At 39.9% G+C, this 13,851-nt stretch overlaps 1 protein-coding gene across 7 annotated transcripts in view; it reads left to right on the forward strand.

The window, feature by feature from the left end:
• The window catches only part of RERE (arginine-glutamic acid dipeptide repeats), a 412,302-nt gene that overhangs the window by 315,684 nt on the left and 82,767 nt on the right, over window positions 1–13,851 (forward strand). For all 7 annotated transcript variants that reach the window (XM_055305059.1, XM_055305063.1, XM_055305064.1 and 4 more), the window contains one exon: window positions 6,979–7,077. In XM_055305059.1, the coding sequence (XP_055161034.1) occupies window positions 6,979–7,077 (99 nt within the window). The remainder of the gene's footprint in view (window positions 1–6,978; window positions 7,078–13,851) is intronic.

Here is a 13,851-nt window from a genome sequence, read left to right on the forward strand (position 1 = left end):
AAATTAAGACCTTGTCCTTGCTATATAAAATAACATACTTTATAACTAGGCAGTAAGGTTTATTCTCTCACCTCTGTCCTATATACAGATTTGCTGAAATTTCAAAACTGTTTAAGGCAGGAGAGCTAAAGCTTGAAACTGGATCTCCATCTATGGCAGCTTTGAGGAAGGATATAATTTAATGTTTATAGCAATCCATGAGAAGTTCAATCATGAGTTAATTAAACTGTAGGCAGTCATTAAGTATTATTTATTCTTTCAAGAAGCTTGCCAGTAAAGCACTTATATATATTAAATTATAGAAAGTAATAAGCAGAGAATGATTTGTCAGGCAAAGTGCGAGTAGCACATTTAACTTGGGCAATTATGCAGAAATGTGTTTTTCTTCTTCGGGCATGATCCTTTCTTCCTGCTAATCCGGGAGAGGTCAGAAGCTTAATGAGACCATAGAGGGTATATCCTCACCAGCACTGTATAGTAGATCTGTGGAACTTCTAGTTGTTGAGTAGTCTTTGCTAAGAGATGTGTGCGTAAAATTTGATTCCCTGTGATGATGCCAGTATAGTTTGTAGCTTTTGACATTTCACATATCTTGTCACATTGTATCTGATTTCATCCCTTCCATTGTCTTTTGACACAGCTGAGGGATAGTGGTTTTAGGCCCATTTGATGAAAACCTCAGCTCAGCCAGTTTGTGACAAACCTGATAACAAAATCCGTCTCCTGTCTCAAATCCTGTGCTGTGTTCACTAGGTATTAACAAGAAGGCATTGACTGTGGGATGATTTATATAGAAGGGGCTGCTGGGCACATACGCATTGTGCAACTGGCTAAATGCATCCAATTACATGTGGTATCATAGTCTTTAGCTCTGTGGATTCAGTGTAGCAGTTTCATTTGTACCAAACCAGGAGATTGTGTTACCCAAGCTGTTCTTGTTTTTAGCACCAAATTGCACCACCAAGTCTACTCTGCTGGTTCACTTATGCCACAGTGTTTGATGCTGAGACGTCCCACTGGATCTTATGGGCACTGGATGGTGTGGTAGGGGGTGCTAGACACACCTAATATGGGAAGAGTTCTGCTTGCTATCTCACAGTGAACAAACCAAAAGTGAAGGAAAAAACACAGCCTAAAGATTATATGGCGCAAGCCCAGGGCATCAAAGACCAAACTGGTGCAAAACAGCAAAACAGAGATGGTTCCTTGACAGTGACTTGAAAGGCTGGGAGAGTGATGAAGTATTACCATTTTGTTACCAAATTTCCTGGATATTGACCTGTGGTTTAGGGGAAGACATTTTGCTTGTGTAGAAGTGTAGACTTCCAGTTCAGTGATGTGGAAGCAGCAGATTTAGAAGTATATGCCTCCATGGTCATTGGGTTATATGCACACACACCCCTGGGATGATGAATTTGAAAACAGTGGTTTCTGCTGAATGACATCCTGCTTTAGTGGCTGGCATGGTGATGGGAATGGTGTGAGATCTAAATGCTTCTCCCGTCAATAGCTTGTAAACATTGGAAGCTGGTTGAGTAATGATGTTGTCTCTTCGTTCCTGCAATTTGTGATGATCTTTCCCAGTCAACTCCAAAATAGTACAGTTTACTGTACTCTACATTAAAATCACATTTAATCCCAGATTTTACCAACCCTGCTTGGTTGCAAAATGAACAAAAGGGTTTACTTTTCTTACTTTAATTGCTTTTCCAAGACTACAAAGTGAAGCTGTAAGTCATTTTGAGGGTTCCCCACCCCCTGTCTTCATTGTAATTTCTTTGGACAGTCTTCTCTGGGGAAATGGTAGAAAATTTTATTCACATTAAAGGACCTTTTTACTTCAGCGATAATGAGGTAAAGCTTGCACTGAATTTCTTAACTTTACAGATGTGTCTCTATGGTTGTGATTGGTTGTTTAAAATTTGAAACCCACATAATGTTTTCCACAAAATGAAATTATTTTGTTAGAGCTTGATGCTATATTAGAGAGGAATGTTTTTAATGACAATTTTTAGATATTTAAGGCAGCCAATATTTTGGTAAGTTTAATTCTAATATACATAAGGAATACAGTTGAAATTCTTCCTCATTAGCTCTTCCTCAAACATTATTTTGGCTCCAGTCTGAAGATAGAAAATCTTCATAATCATCTAGAAAACCATCCTTCTTTTAGAAGGGCTTACTTGTTGCTTGATACATAGACTGAAGAAGGTGGTAGCCACCCTGTGAGGACCCCTGGAGTTTGAATGTGAGATTTACATAGACGTGTTATACAAGACTAGTACTTTACAGAGCCTCTCACAGGTTACACCATTCTCACTCCTACATTTCTGATGGCCATTATCTGTGTATCTGTTCCTGGCACTTAGAGTACTATCTGGCACAGGTTAGCACTCGGTAAATATCTGTGGAAGGAATGAAGGATGTCCTGAGCTCCAGTAATTTTCCCAAAGTGCTCAAAACGTAATCTTCATTTTTGTGTAGCTACGAGGGCCATAACAACTTTTAGTATGTTAAAAGTATATCTTTAATAAAGGATAATTAAAGTGTTTCTATAAAGATGCAAAACTTTCAGAATGTTCTCAGACAAGATTCCTAGAAAGTAGAAATACATGTTTATAACATTCAGAAGAATGTGATGGTGTGGAGAGGTGTAGCTGGGTTCCCTTAGGAAAAGGGCATAGCACAGCCACCCCTTGACCTGGCTGTTGGACTAGCTTTTATGAATTATTGATGACAGTACAACAATAATACCCTAACTCCATTTGTTCAATAAATATTTCATCACTGTCAGTAAATAATCCCATACCTCTGACTTTTCAAATATGTCTTGGTAGAGGGGTGGGAGAAATAGACACTAAATATTTATTGGGCTGATATCATGGAAAGGTCAGGAACAAGAATATTTTAAGAGGACAAGCAGACAGTGGATCAGATGAAAAGAGAGGGAGTTAGCCATTATTTAGAGAACAGAGTAGCAGAAGGAAGCACAGGTTACCACACATACATTGCAACAGCTTCTTGAGGGGAAAGTGTGATGTGAAATAAAGATTTGTGAAGGAAGTGTGAATGCTGGGATATGTTTAGGGGACAAAGAAGCAGCTTACACTAGAAATTTAACTGAGAGTGTCGTGCATGCCCTAGATGGCTTTTCTAATAAACCAAACAACCAAAAGTTCAACAAATTATTCAGAACATTTCTTCCAGCACTCATTCAAAGCCATTCTTGGTTCACCAAAAAGTCAGGAATGGCACAGGGATTAATGACATTGATTTAATTTCAATTGGCAGTTCACTTTTGGAACAGGCCTTATGTTCTTTTTTTTTTTTTAATTTTTATTTATTTATGATAGTCACACAGAGAGAGAGAGAGAGAGAGAGAGAGAGAGAGAGGCAGAGACACAGGCAGAGGGAGAAGCAGGCTCCATGCACCGGGAGCCCGACGTGGGATTCGATCCCGGGTCTCCAGGATCGCACCCTGGGCCAAAGGCAGGCGCCAAACCGCTGCGCCACCCAGGGATCCCAGGCCTTATGTTCTTATGAGTAATTTCCTACCAGCCATATAAGATTTAAAATTTAAAATTTTTTTTCAGTGTACTGTACCAGAGTTTTAGTCAAATTTCAAAAATTATTGAAATGAGTATGTGAAACATAAGTGGTATTGTTTATAGCTTAATAGTTTTTTACCCCCTCTCTGTGGAAAGGCTACTATCTAATCTTGAAAATTGAGTAGAGACTGCTTCCTTTTTTTTTTTTTCCTCTCTTTCCTTTTAAAAATAAATTGCTAATACTCATTTAGCATATGATGTGCCAGGTGCAGTTCTTAGCAATTTACATGTGTTTTCTAACGTTATCCTCATAATATCCTAAGAAGTAGACATTGTTATACTCATTTTTAAAGATGACAATATTAAGTCCCAGAGAGGACAAGTAACTTGCCTGAGCTCCCACACCTAGTACGTAATAGAGCTAGAATTGGAATCCAGGTAGTTTAGCTCCAGAATCCGTGGATTTTCATCACGTTCTTCATAATTACTCCCATATACTATAATTACCGCTTAAGAAATGTTAATTCTCCATAAGCTTTTTATTAAGAATTTATGATTTGATCAACATGAATTGATTTCAAATTATCACTATGATATGTGCTTTAAAAAAATTAAATAGGTATTCAGTTTTTTCTTTTATTCAGTTACAGTCCATGACATTAAGCTCATATTATAGATTCTTGTTATATTATAGAACTTGACCTATATCTGCTTGGTTTAGATATTGGGCAAAGTTTGAAAATCTAACTTTATTTTCATCTTTCTATACTGCTGAAAGAAGTTTAGATTGGACAGCTTTCAAATATTTTAGCATTTATTTAGTATGATATTTATAATATTTTTTAAAGTCTAATGAATGTTATGAAAACATGTAAGTCAGTATCTAGCATTCATAACAGTGCATATACGCTCTACACACACACACACACACACACACACACAGAAATACAGAATCAAAACAGAATCCAGGAGCGCCTGGGTGGTTCAGTTGGTTAAACATCTGCTTCAGTTTAGGTCATGATCTCAGGGTCCTGAGATTGAGCCCCACATTGGGCTCCCTGCTCAGCGGAGAGTCTGCTTCTCCCTCTCCCTCTGCCTGCCACCCCCCCCCCCGCTTGTGCTTTCTGTCAAATTAAAAAAAAAAAAAAAAACTTTAAAAATAAAAACCAGAATCCAACATTGATTATTGCCATAGGTGTTTTGTTTTAAAATAGATTTACTGTTTTAGTTAACATACAGACACATATAGCCTGGACTTCTTTGGACCTGGATTTAAAATAAATTGGGGTCTTCCAGACTTTGAGAATATTCAGGAAATTTTAATTTAAAAAAATATTTTATTTATTTATTTGATAGAGAAAGTACACAAGTAGGGGGAAGAGGAGAGGGAGAAGCAGACTCCCCCCATGCCCACCCTTGCTGAGCAGAGATCCCAGGGTCCTGAGATCATGACCTGAGCTAAAGGCAAATGTTTACCTGACTGGGCCACCCAGGCACCCGGAAATTTTAATTTTCAATACTGTTTCTCTGAGCAGTGAAAATGGATATTTGTAATATCCCTTCCAATAGCAACAAATAGTTAGAAGAGAGACTTGAGACTTAATATTTCAAATATTATTTTAATTTATTCAACAGATATTTACTGCAGGCTTACTATATGCCAAGCCCTGGATCTGTAGCAGTTATTAGGAAGGCAATCTGTACATCCTTCTTATGAGTCTTCTACTAAAGAGGGGAGAAACAGCACTGTCTCCTTTTGTGGATCTGTAGCTCCTTACTTACACCTCCATGGTAGCAATTAACTATTGTCTCCTTGATCTTGTTATCTCATATGTATTGTGTCCCCATAATACATCCCCAGGAGTTTGAGAGTTTCATGGAAATAAAAACCGTGGGCTACCAAGGTTTGGAACTTACTTGTTTTAAGATTTTATTCGTTTATTTGTGAGAGACACACAGAGAGAGGCAGATGGAGAAGCAGGTTCCTCGCAGAGAGCCTGATGTGGGACTCAGATCCCAGGACCCCAGAACCATGCCCTGAGCCGAAGGCAGGTGCTCAACTGCTGAGCCACCCAGGTGCCCCTGGACCTTATTTGTATTGAGTTGCAGCTGATGGTGGTAAATTGTTCAAATAAAGGATTGAAGCATAGTGAGAAGATTGGAAGGTCCACTCCATGAGAGCAGGGATGCCTTTGCCTGTTTCGTCACTGCTGTATGCCCAGGGTCTAGTACATTCCCTAGAAAGCAATAGGCACTTAGTCAATATATGGATGAATGAATTCAAATCAACTTGTGATTTAGATTTGGGTGAAGTTTACATAGGGACAATAGTTAAAGGTATTTATTAATTTAATCAGTAGTTCTTTTGGATCTACATATGCTATGGACTATTAGGCACTGGAAATAAGGTCTTAACCAAAACGGATTCTTGTGGCAGAGAACAAGATCTGTAAAGGAAAGCCAGATTTCCGGTGAGAATTTTCAATGGACAGCCACAGTTGGGGAAGGTCGATTAAACAAGAGGATCTTTCTATCTACTACTTGATTCCATCATCTGCAAGTTGAAACTCTGGAACTAAAAGCAGATTGGGGTCACATGAACCAAGAAAGGAATGTCTTTGCAAGATAGAGAAGGCGAGTGGTGTCAGGCACTGCCTGGGGTTGGAAAGGATATGAAGTGGAGTAAGTTCATTACTTTTGATGAGAGAGAAGTCTGGTCCTAGAAGGAATGTGTAGCTAAACCAGCATCTTCATTCACAGGCTGAACAGTTAGTATACTGTTATACAGTTTCATTAAAAAGCTTTTATAGTTCAGGTACCTGAATTTTTTTTAGTGAAGTTACTACAGTTGAAAGACTTCAGAAATGCTAAAGGGAAATAACATAATTCCGTGAACCGCTTTATAGGGAAATGGGACAACAGTGGGTGGGAATCACACTGGCTGGAGTCCTGGTTTTACTGCCTGCTGGGTTAGTGTGGTGAGCACCTTTGACCTTTCTTTTTGTTTGTTTGTTTGACCTTTCTATGCCTCAGTTTCCTCATCCATAAAATGGGGTGACTATAGTTCCTAACACGTAAGCTTAAATGAGAGAATACCTTCCTCATAGGATTAAGAAAGATAATGTGTACACAGAATGTGCTCACTCACCGCTGTGCCTGGCCAGATGTTCACTAAGTGTTTGTTACTGTTGTTCTGAATCCTCTTCCTGTTCTTGCTGAAATTAAGCTCTGCCTTCCCTGCTTCCCTTTCCCAGAACAGCTGGTACTGGGATCAGAGGGCAATTGGATGAGAACGAATTCTCTTGCGGATGAATGTGCCCATTCCATGATTCTTCTGTTGGAACAAATGCAGGACTTCTCTTTTATTGATTGGCTGCCAGACCTGTTATTTGGCACACTTAACTAACTAAAATTGTTGTTGTTGTTTTAGCTACATGAAAGTGGCTATGATGCTGGCAAAGCCCTGCAGCGCCTGGTAAAGAAGCCTGTGCCCAAACTGATTGAAAAGTGCTGGACGGAGGATGAAGTGGTAAGTGTGGATGGGAGCAGCCTTGTGGCCAGGGTCACCAGGGTGTTTGCTTCTTAAATGTCTGCCCTCTCTGCTTCTCTGGGGACTGTCCGTGGCATCTGTTAGTCAAAGGAAGGAGTCTTCAAGCCTCATAATTGTACAGGGAGGCTTGATCTTGGTAAGCTTAGTGGGAAGGATTTTCTCAGGTTTCATGGAAAGAGAGAAGAGATTGGTAGTATTGCTTGGCTGGTTTTAGCAAGCCAGCTTTTGAATACCTCCTTATTTTAAGACACAAGCATTTGTAAACCAGGTGATAACCTAGAGTGGAGCCAGTGACTTGCAGGAAGCATAGACCTGATTATATAAATACAGTGAATCTTTCATATTCATTATTTCATTATGGTCTATCAAAGAAGGTAGGGAGATAAAATATGTGCCCACAAGTACAGATTTGAATACTCATGGATTCCTGTCCCAGCAGACCGAGTTCTCATTAAGCTACATTCCTGTCTTGTGACTTCTGAAAGGTATTGCCATAAAAGACTTACAAATTACTTGTGCTTTTGCAAATACAGTCTTGTGTTTGAGTGTTACTGCTTGACATTTGCCCTTTACATTGACAGAAATTAAGATGAAGGCTGGCGCTGATAGACACATTGATTATAAGTTCGTCGCTGATATTTTAAAATACGTTAAGAAGGAGTATTTAGAAAATTTATGTGCTTTCCTGATCTTGCTCTTTCGTTTTTTTCAGCTGGTAGTATTTGTTACGTACTTACTGTGTGCCAGGTGCTATGTTAGGAGCACTATCAAGAACAAAAGGTCCCTCTTCCTGAGGCTTATGTTTTAAGAGGAGAGACCATCCAAATCAGTATATGTCAAGTGGTGGTACATATATGAGCCGAGTGGATAGAGTAGGTAACGAAGGTGGGGGATAAACTGGGTGAGGAGTTATCTTTCTTAAGGGGCTGAGGAAAAGCCTAATTAAGATCCATTTGAGCAGAGACCATAGTGCAGAGGCACGCCTTTTGGAACAGGGGCCCTAAGTTGAGAGGAAGAGAAATCTGGCCCCTGGTATGGTCAAGAAGGAGACAGGAACGTGACCAGAGTGGGAGGGGGACCGCAGAGGGTAGGTCACGTGTGGCCTGTGAACCCATGGCGCCTTGCTCTTTGCTCTGTGCTGGCAGATTCTGAGCAGAGGGTTAACTTGATCTGCTGGTGGGGCACACTTTGGCCCCTGAGTCAAACGTGGGCCTCCAGGGCAATTTCGGGCATCCAGGCCAGAGACCAGTGATTGAAGACCATGGCAGCAGTGTGGGAGAGAAGTGGTGAGATCCTGGGTGTGTACTGCCAGAGCAAGAGGCCAGTGGATTTGCTGGAGTAAAGGCTGTGTGTGGGTGGCAGGTGGGAGGGGCAAAGTGTGGAGCAGGAGGCCGCAGGGAGGGACTGAAGTGGCCCCTGAGGGTTTACTTAGGGGAGAGCCTTTTCAGGAGTCCATTGACACCTGTGGCTGATCAGGTGTGTGACGTTGGTGCTCTTGTCTTGAAATTAAATATTTAAAAACTTTATATGATCAGTAAAGGGTCAGAAACCTCTTAAACATTTGTTATTCAGATAGTCACAGAGTAAAAATGTGAGATTTGTTTGTTTTGTCAAGTCAGATGTTGTTTCTCACTGTGGACCCATTTTTGTTAGAAGGAAAGGAGAATTTTGATTGATTAAAAATTCAAGATTCCTCAAACAGCCTTGTTGGAAGAAAGATGAGTAGGGGGAAAGGATGGAAAGAGTGTGTGAAAGGCTGTTTATTCGGGGGCCTCCCAGCCAGGGCCCTTGCTCACCTGCACCCCGTGGCTTCTCAGCAACCAGGGAACTCCCATGCTTTCTCCTGCAGCCTGGCCTTCCCCCTGGGATTTAAGGACTCCCACTTAAAAGACAGCTGCCTTCCTTTCCCTGCAGCACTTGCTTCTCTTGGGCACAGTGTGGACTGTGTCCCTGCTGCTACTACCGTCGCCTGGGGCCTGGTAGCAGACCACAGGGCGGAAAGGGGAGGCTCACATGTTGGAAAGGCCTGGCTTTCTTTTGAAAAGTGAAACACGACTCCAAGATGCTGCACGTTCTGAGTACATCGTCATGATCCTTAGCTGAATAAATCCTTGTCGTTTGGACTCATTTTTGTCATCTTTGCTTCTTGTTTTAAGGAGGTTTTGAGAAAAGTGCTGTCAATCATCCAGTCCTTGCAGAACCCAGGGATCAAACGGTTCCCTTATTTATAGGAAGTTCAGCTTCACTTTCTAAAACCTCAAAAGTGAATGAGAAAGAGGGATTGAATCATTGATAGGCTGAAAAGAGCTTCTCATGAACTTATCCAAGTCAATTCTTTGACTAGCTTTATGTGGCAAGAAGACACAGAAACTCGAGGGCCTCTGGTTTTGGCTGTGAGAACATAACCTGCTGTGTGTATGCGGCCCCTTCTGTTAAATTCCCCACATTTTCTCACCCTGGGAATCATAGGAGTAAGCAAAGCAAGTGACTAAAATAAGTACATGGGCCTACACCCCCCACCCCCAGTTTTCTGTGTCTTTGGACATTTTAGTTATTTTTAAGCATCATTGCCTCCATTATATCAGTTTAATCAAACTGCAGCACTGTCAATGAAGTTATTTTCCATTACGTTTATATGAACTGAGTACTCCACGTGTGTGCAAGGGTTGGTAGAATGAGCACCTGCCATTGTGAACCCCCCACCATGCTACAAGCTGGCAGCCTGTGTGTGCCGTGGTCCCAGCAGGTGCACTGCTCCCTGACCAGATGAGTCTCTCCTGATATTGCCAAACCAAACCCTCACCACCCCTCAAGGTTCAGAACAGTTCCTGGACCCAGCCTGTCGTGATCATACCCTCTTCTGAGCTGCTTCTCCTGCTTGCCATATTTGTTGGTAGCTTGCCCCTCACTTTCTTCTTCCACCATCACCATCTCTGTTCCTCACAGTCTTTGTTTTCAAGTGATTGCCCTCCTAGTTGGTAAACTTCTTAAGAGTGAGTACTTACTGATGGTGAGAATAGTGTCTGCTAGAGAATGATGTCTTTGTCTTAGAGAGGCTTGAAGAATATTGACAACTCTTTATTCAAGATTACTGTTTTTAACGATTCTTTACCATAATTAAGATTGTCCTCAATCTAGCATTTTAAAACTTGTAATAGTTAATAACTATGCATTAGAGAAAAACTTTTACATGCACCCAAAGCTAACCTTAGAAGTTTTACTTTTGGAAAAAAATTTCCATATTATTAATAACACCATCCAACTTCTTCATCCTAGGTCTTTCAGATAATCACTAATTCTTGAGGTTTTAGGCCTCAAAATTACACAGTGGGAGGCCTTTCATTTTATATTTTCTCTCCGTGCTTCCTTTGACAACTTGTGTATATATAGATATGGTATTTCTTACTGAAATTTCTTTGGGGCTGAGACACTTTAAATCTTGTGGAACAGATGCCAGATTTGGAGCAATTTCTGTCAAATTCCAGGCCAGAGAATGACAGTTGAACTCTGCTTTAGTGGAATGACTGAGAAACACATTGGTAGCTAGCTCAAGGCAGTCTCTGAGGCTAAATAAACTGGGTCAGATCAGAGAGGCAGTTTGGAAGAAATGCTAGGTCAGTTGGATGGAGCCAAAGTAAATGGCTGGCTGCTACATTTGGGGTTGTATGGACAGTTAACCAGTTTCACTTACATTATGCTAAAAATATTGTTCCATTTCAGGAAGCCATTTAAATCAGTAGAACTTACGAAGAGAAACAGGAGAAAAATACTGATCAGAACTTAAAAGAAAAAGAAAAAAGAAAAAAAGAAACTCTAGATTATTAGGTTTTTAATTAAACATGATGAACACATTTAAATATAACACAAAGGCCCCAGGCTGAACTGCACCTAATCGAAACAGATTAAGTCACCCTTCCATGCTCGGGTAGTTATTAATTCTGCTTATTTATGCATGCGAGCTGAAGGTAGCATTTGCTGCTGCTGTGCTGTTGCTTTTTGCACTGGGATTCCATTGCTGCTTGATGCTGTGCTCTTAATTAGCATTCAGCTGTTGATTATGGAAATACTGGGGATGCTAATTGAATTCTTTTTAAAATTCTGGGCCTGCATTTTCCTTGTGGAGTTTGGCCTGACTTGCAAGGTTGTAAGATTGGGTACTCCACTGAGCTATGCACTTTACCCTTTGCTTCCCATCCACTTGGCTTTGTTTGTTTTGGAAATTATTTTCATGTTGAAGTAGCTTTCAGCAAAATTCCAGGTGTTCCATAAAGGTAAAGGTTTTGTTGCTTATGAAATTCCCGCAGAGCATTCCATTTCATGGTAACTGTAGCTTTTATCTGGAAATATGCTTCCCTTTAAATATTTCATACCAATTTTGATGTAATACTTTGAGTGAACAACCTAGATACAAATAATCTCTAAAATTTTTATTCATAGCTAGTTAATCTATGGTATGGTGGTAAACTTTAATTGGCCATGTATTTGGATTTGCAAATTCATAAATTTTAAAACATCTAAACTGTCCTTCAATTTAAAGCTCAGCATTATCATAAATATAAATGAAAATCCTTCTTTAAAATTGACATGACATGGCAAACTAATTTTCTGAATATTTGTAAACCAATGAACCCGTGTGGCTGGTCAAGGAATTACTTTCATAGAACACACCAGCTGTCTGCATGGTGTCTCTCCCAACAGCATCTTCACATGCTTTTGTGTCAGGCCCTTTTTGGAATGTCTGCTGGAGAAAACATTGTTTTTATGTTCACTCTTTTTAAGCCAGGCATCTGGATGTGGCAGAAGACAGAGCTGCTTAGTGGGGCAAAAATACAATGAATTTTATTTACTGTTTGTGTGGCAGCTGTAGAAAGTGGAATCACAGCAAAACCAAAGTTAAGGTCCTGTAGCAGCAGGAGGTTGTGGAGGCGAAAGCACAGATGGGGACAGTGACAAGGGGGAAGAGAGCCAGCCACCCTGCCCTCAGCCTGCAGTGACAATCCTTTGAGTTTTAAGATGTCCCTAATCTTGGTGTTTAGATTGGATATTTTCAATATAGGGGAAGCTTTGGTTGTATGATACTGATTTTTAGGAATGGTCAGATTTCCAGAGTTATTGAGCATATTATATAGTCATTCAAAAAATGTGGGTAATAGGAAGATCCTGTTGGTCATCTAATATGAATCCATTCATTTTTTTTCTTCTTTATAAATTTTATGTGAATTTTCTCTGTTAGAACATATTGTGAAAACATTAAAGGGTGGTTGAAACCTCACTACCTTCTCATGTTCCTGGTTTCATGCTCTCTTCGTGTCTTTGTTCATATACCTACACTGGTTTATGTATTTGTAAACTTATGTAAATTGAATCATTATATTGAAATTCTCACTTTTGTAAGAGATCTTAATCTGAGAATGTTTATAGTTCACCTGGAACCCGAAATAGAGATACACTGTATTTAGTGCAACACATAATAGGTATTTAAAAAATTTTAAATAGAATTGAAGTAGCTTTTTCTCTCAACTGATTACCCTTCCTCTCATTTTAATATATTTGGTCCCTTATGAAAAACCTAATTCTGAGATATGAGAGTAGGAAAGATAAGAGACGTATAAATGTTGCCATGTTATTTATACGTACGTAATACACATATTACTCCTTCATGTGTTCTTATGGTCCATAGCAAAAATCACTCCTTAGTGTGAAGCGAGGAAAATGTAGGAGTGCCTGGCTGGCTCAGTTGGAAGAGCAAGCCACTTTTGATCTCGGGGTTGTAAATTCGAGCCCCACATTGGGTGTACAGATTACTTAAAAAATAAAATCTTGAGGAATAAATAAAAGAGAAAAATGTAGATACAAATAAATTTGTATAATGCTTCAAATATTAATGAAATTGGATTATTTTTCCCATGATCGACGCCCATCAGCCTTTGAATCAAACCCTTTTTTAAACAAATCGATAGTGTGAAGAGTGGAGTTTATTGTCAAGTCCATTCAACAATGAGACAGTGAATTAAAAATCAATTCTATGTGCAGGAGAGTTGGTGTCAGACAGTCAATTTTGTCAGTTTGCAGAAGGTTCTACTGTTTAACAACCTGTAAAGAGAAATATATTTTAAAATCCTTTAAAATCCTTTAGTAGGTGCTCAGTGGTTGAGCATCTGCCTTTGCTCAGGGCATGATCCTGGAGTCTCGGGATCGAGTCCTGCATCAAGCTCCCCATAGGGAGCCTGCTTCTCCCTCTGCCTATGTCTCTGTGTCTGTCTCTCTCTGTATCTCTCATGAATAATAAATAAAATCTTTTAAAAAAATAAAAAAATAAAATCCTTTAGTAAATGAGATAGGCCAAGCATTAGAGGGAGAGAGAGATTTCAAAAATTTATTTCAGTGTTTCATGTCAATAGAAGTTGCCTCTGGGCTAAATCTACAAATTCAGCAGTCACCTTGCCTTTTACATACATGGCTTTATTGCTTTCTAGGCTTCCTCTGTAAACTGTGGTCAAAGAAGGTGGTATGCCTGTTTTTCTAAACAAGGTCATTCTTTTTTCACATTTTCTTTAACCCATATGTTTCTCAAGTTCCTTACCCCGCCCCCGGCCCCCATATTAGGTATTTTTGTTTAAATCTAGCAGTAAATTGTGCTGTTCTTTGGGTTCCATGTTTATGCTTGTGTCCATGTTCAGGCCTTGGGGCGATGCAGAGCAGTGCAGAGACCTGGGAAGTAACCCCACACTGAATAAAGGCATTCCCTGAGTT

The sequence above is a fragment of the Nyctereutes procyonoides genome, unplaced genomic scaffold (genome assembly GCF_905146905.1).
Source record: "Nyctereutes procyonoides isolate TBG_1078 unplaced genomic scaffold, NYPRO_anot_genome, whole genome shotgun sequence".
Lineage (NCBI taxonomy): Eukaryota > Metazoa > Chordata > Mammalia > Carnivora > Canidae > Nyctereutes > Nyctereutes procyonoides.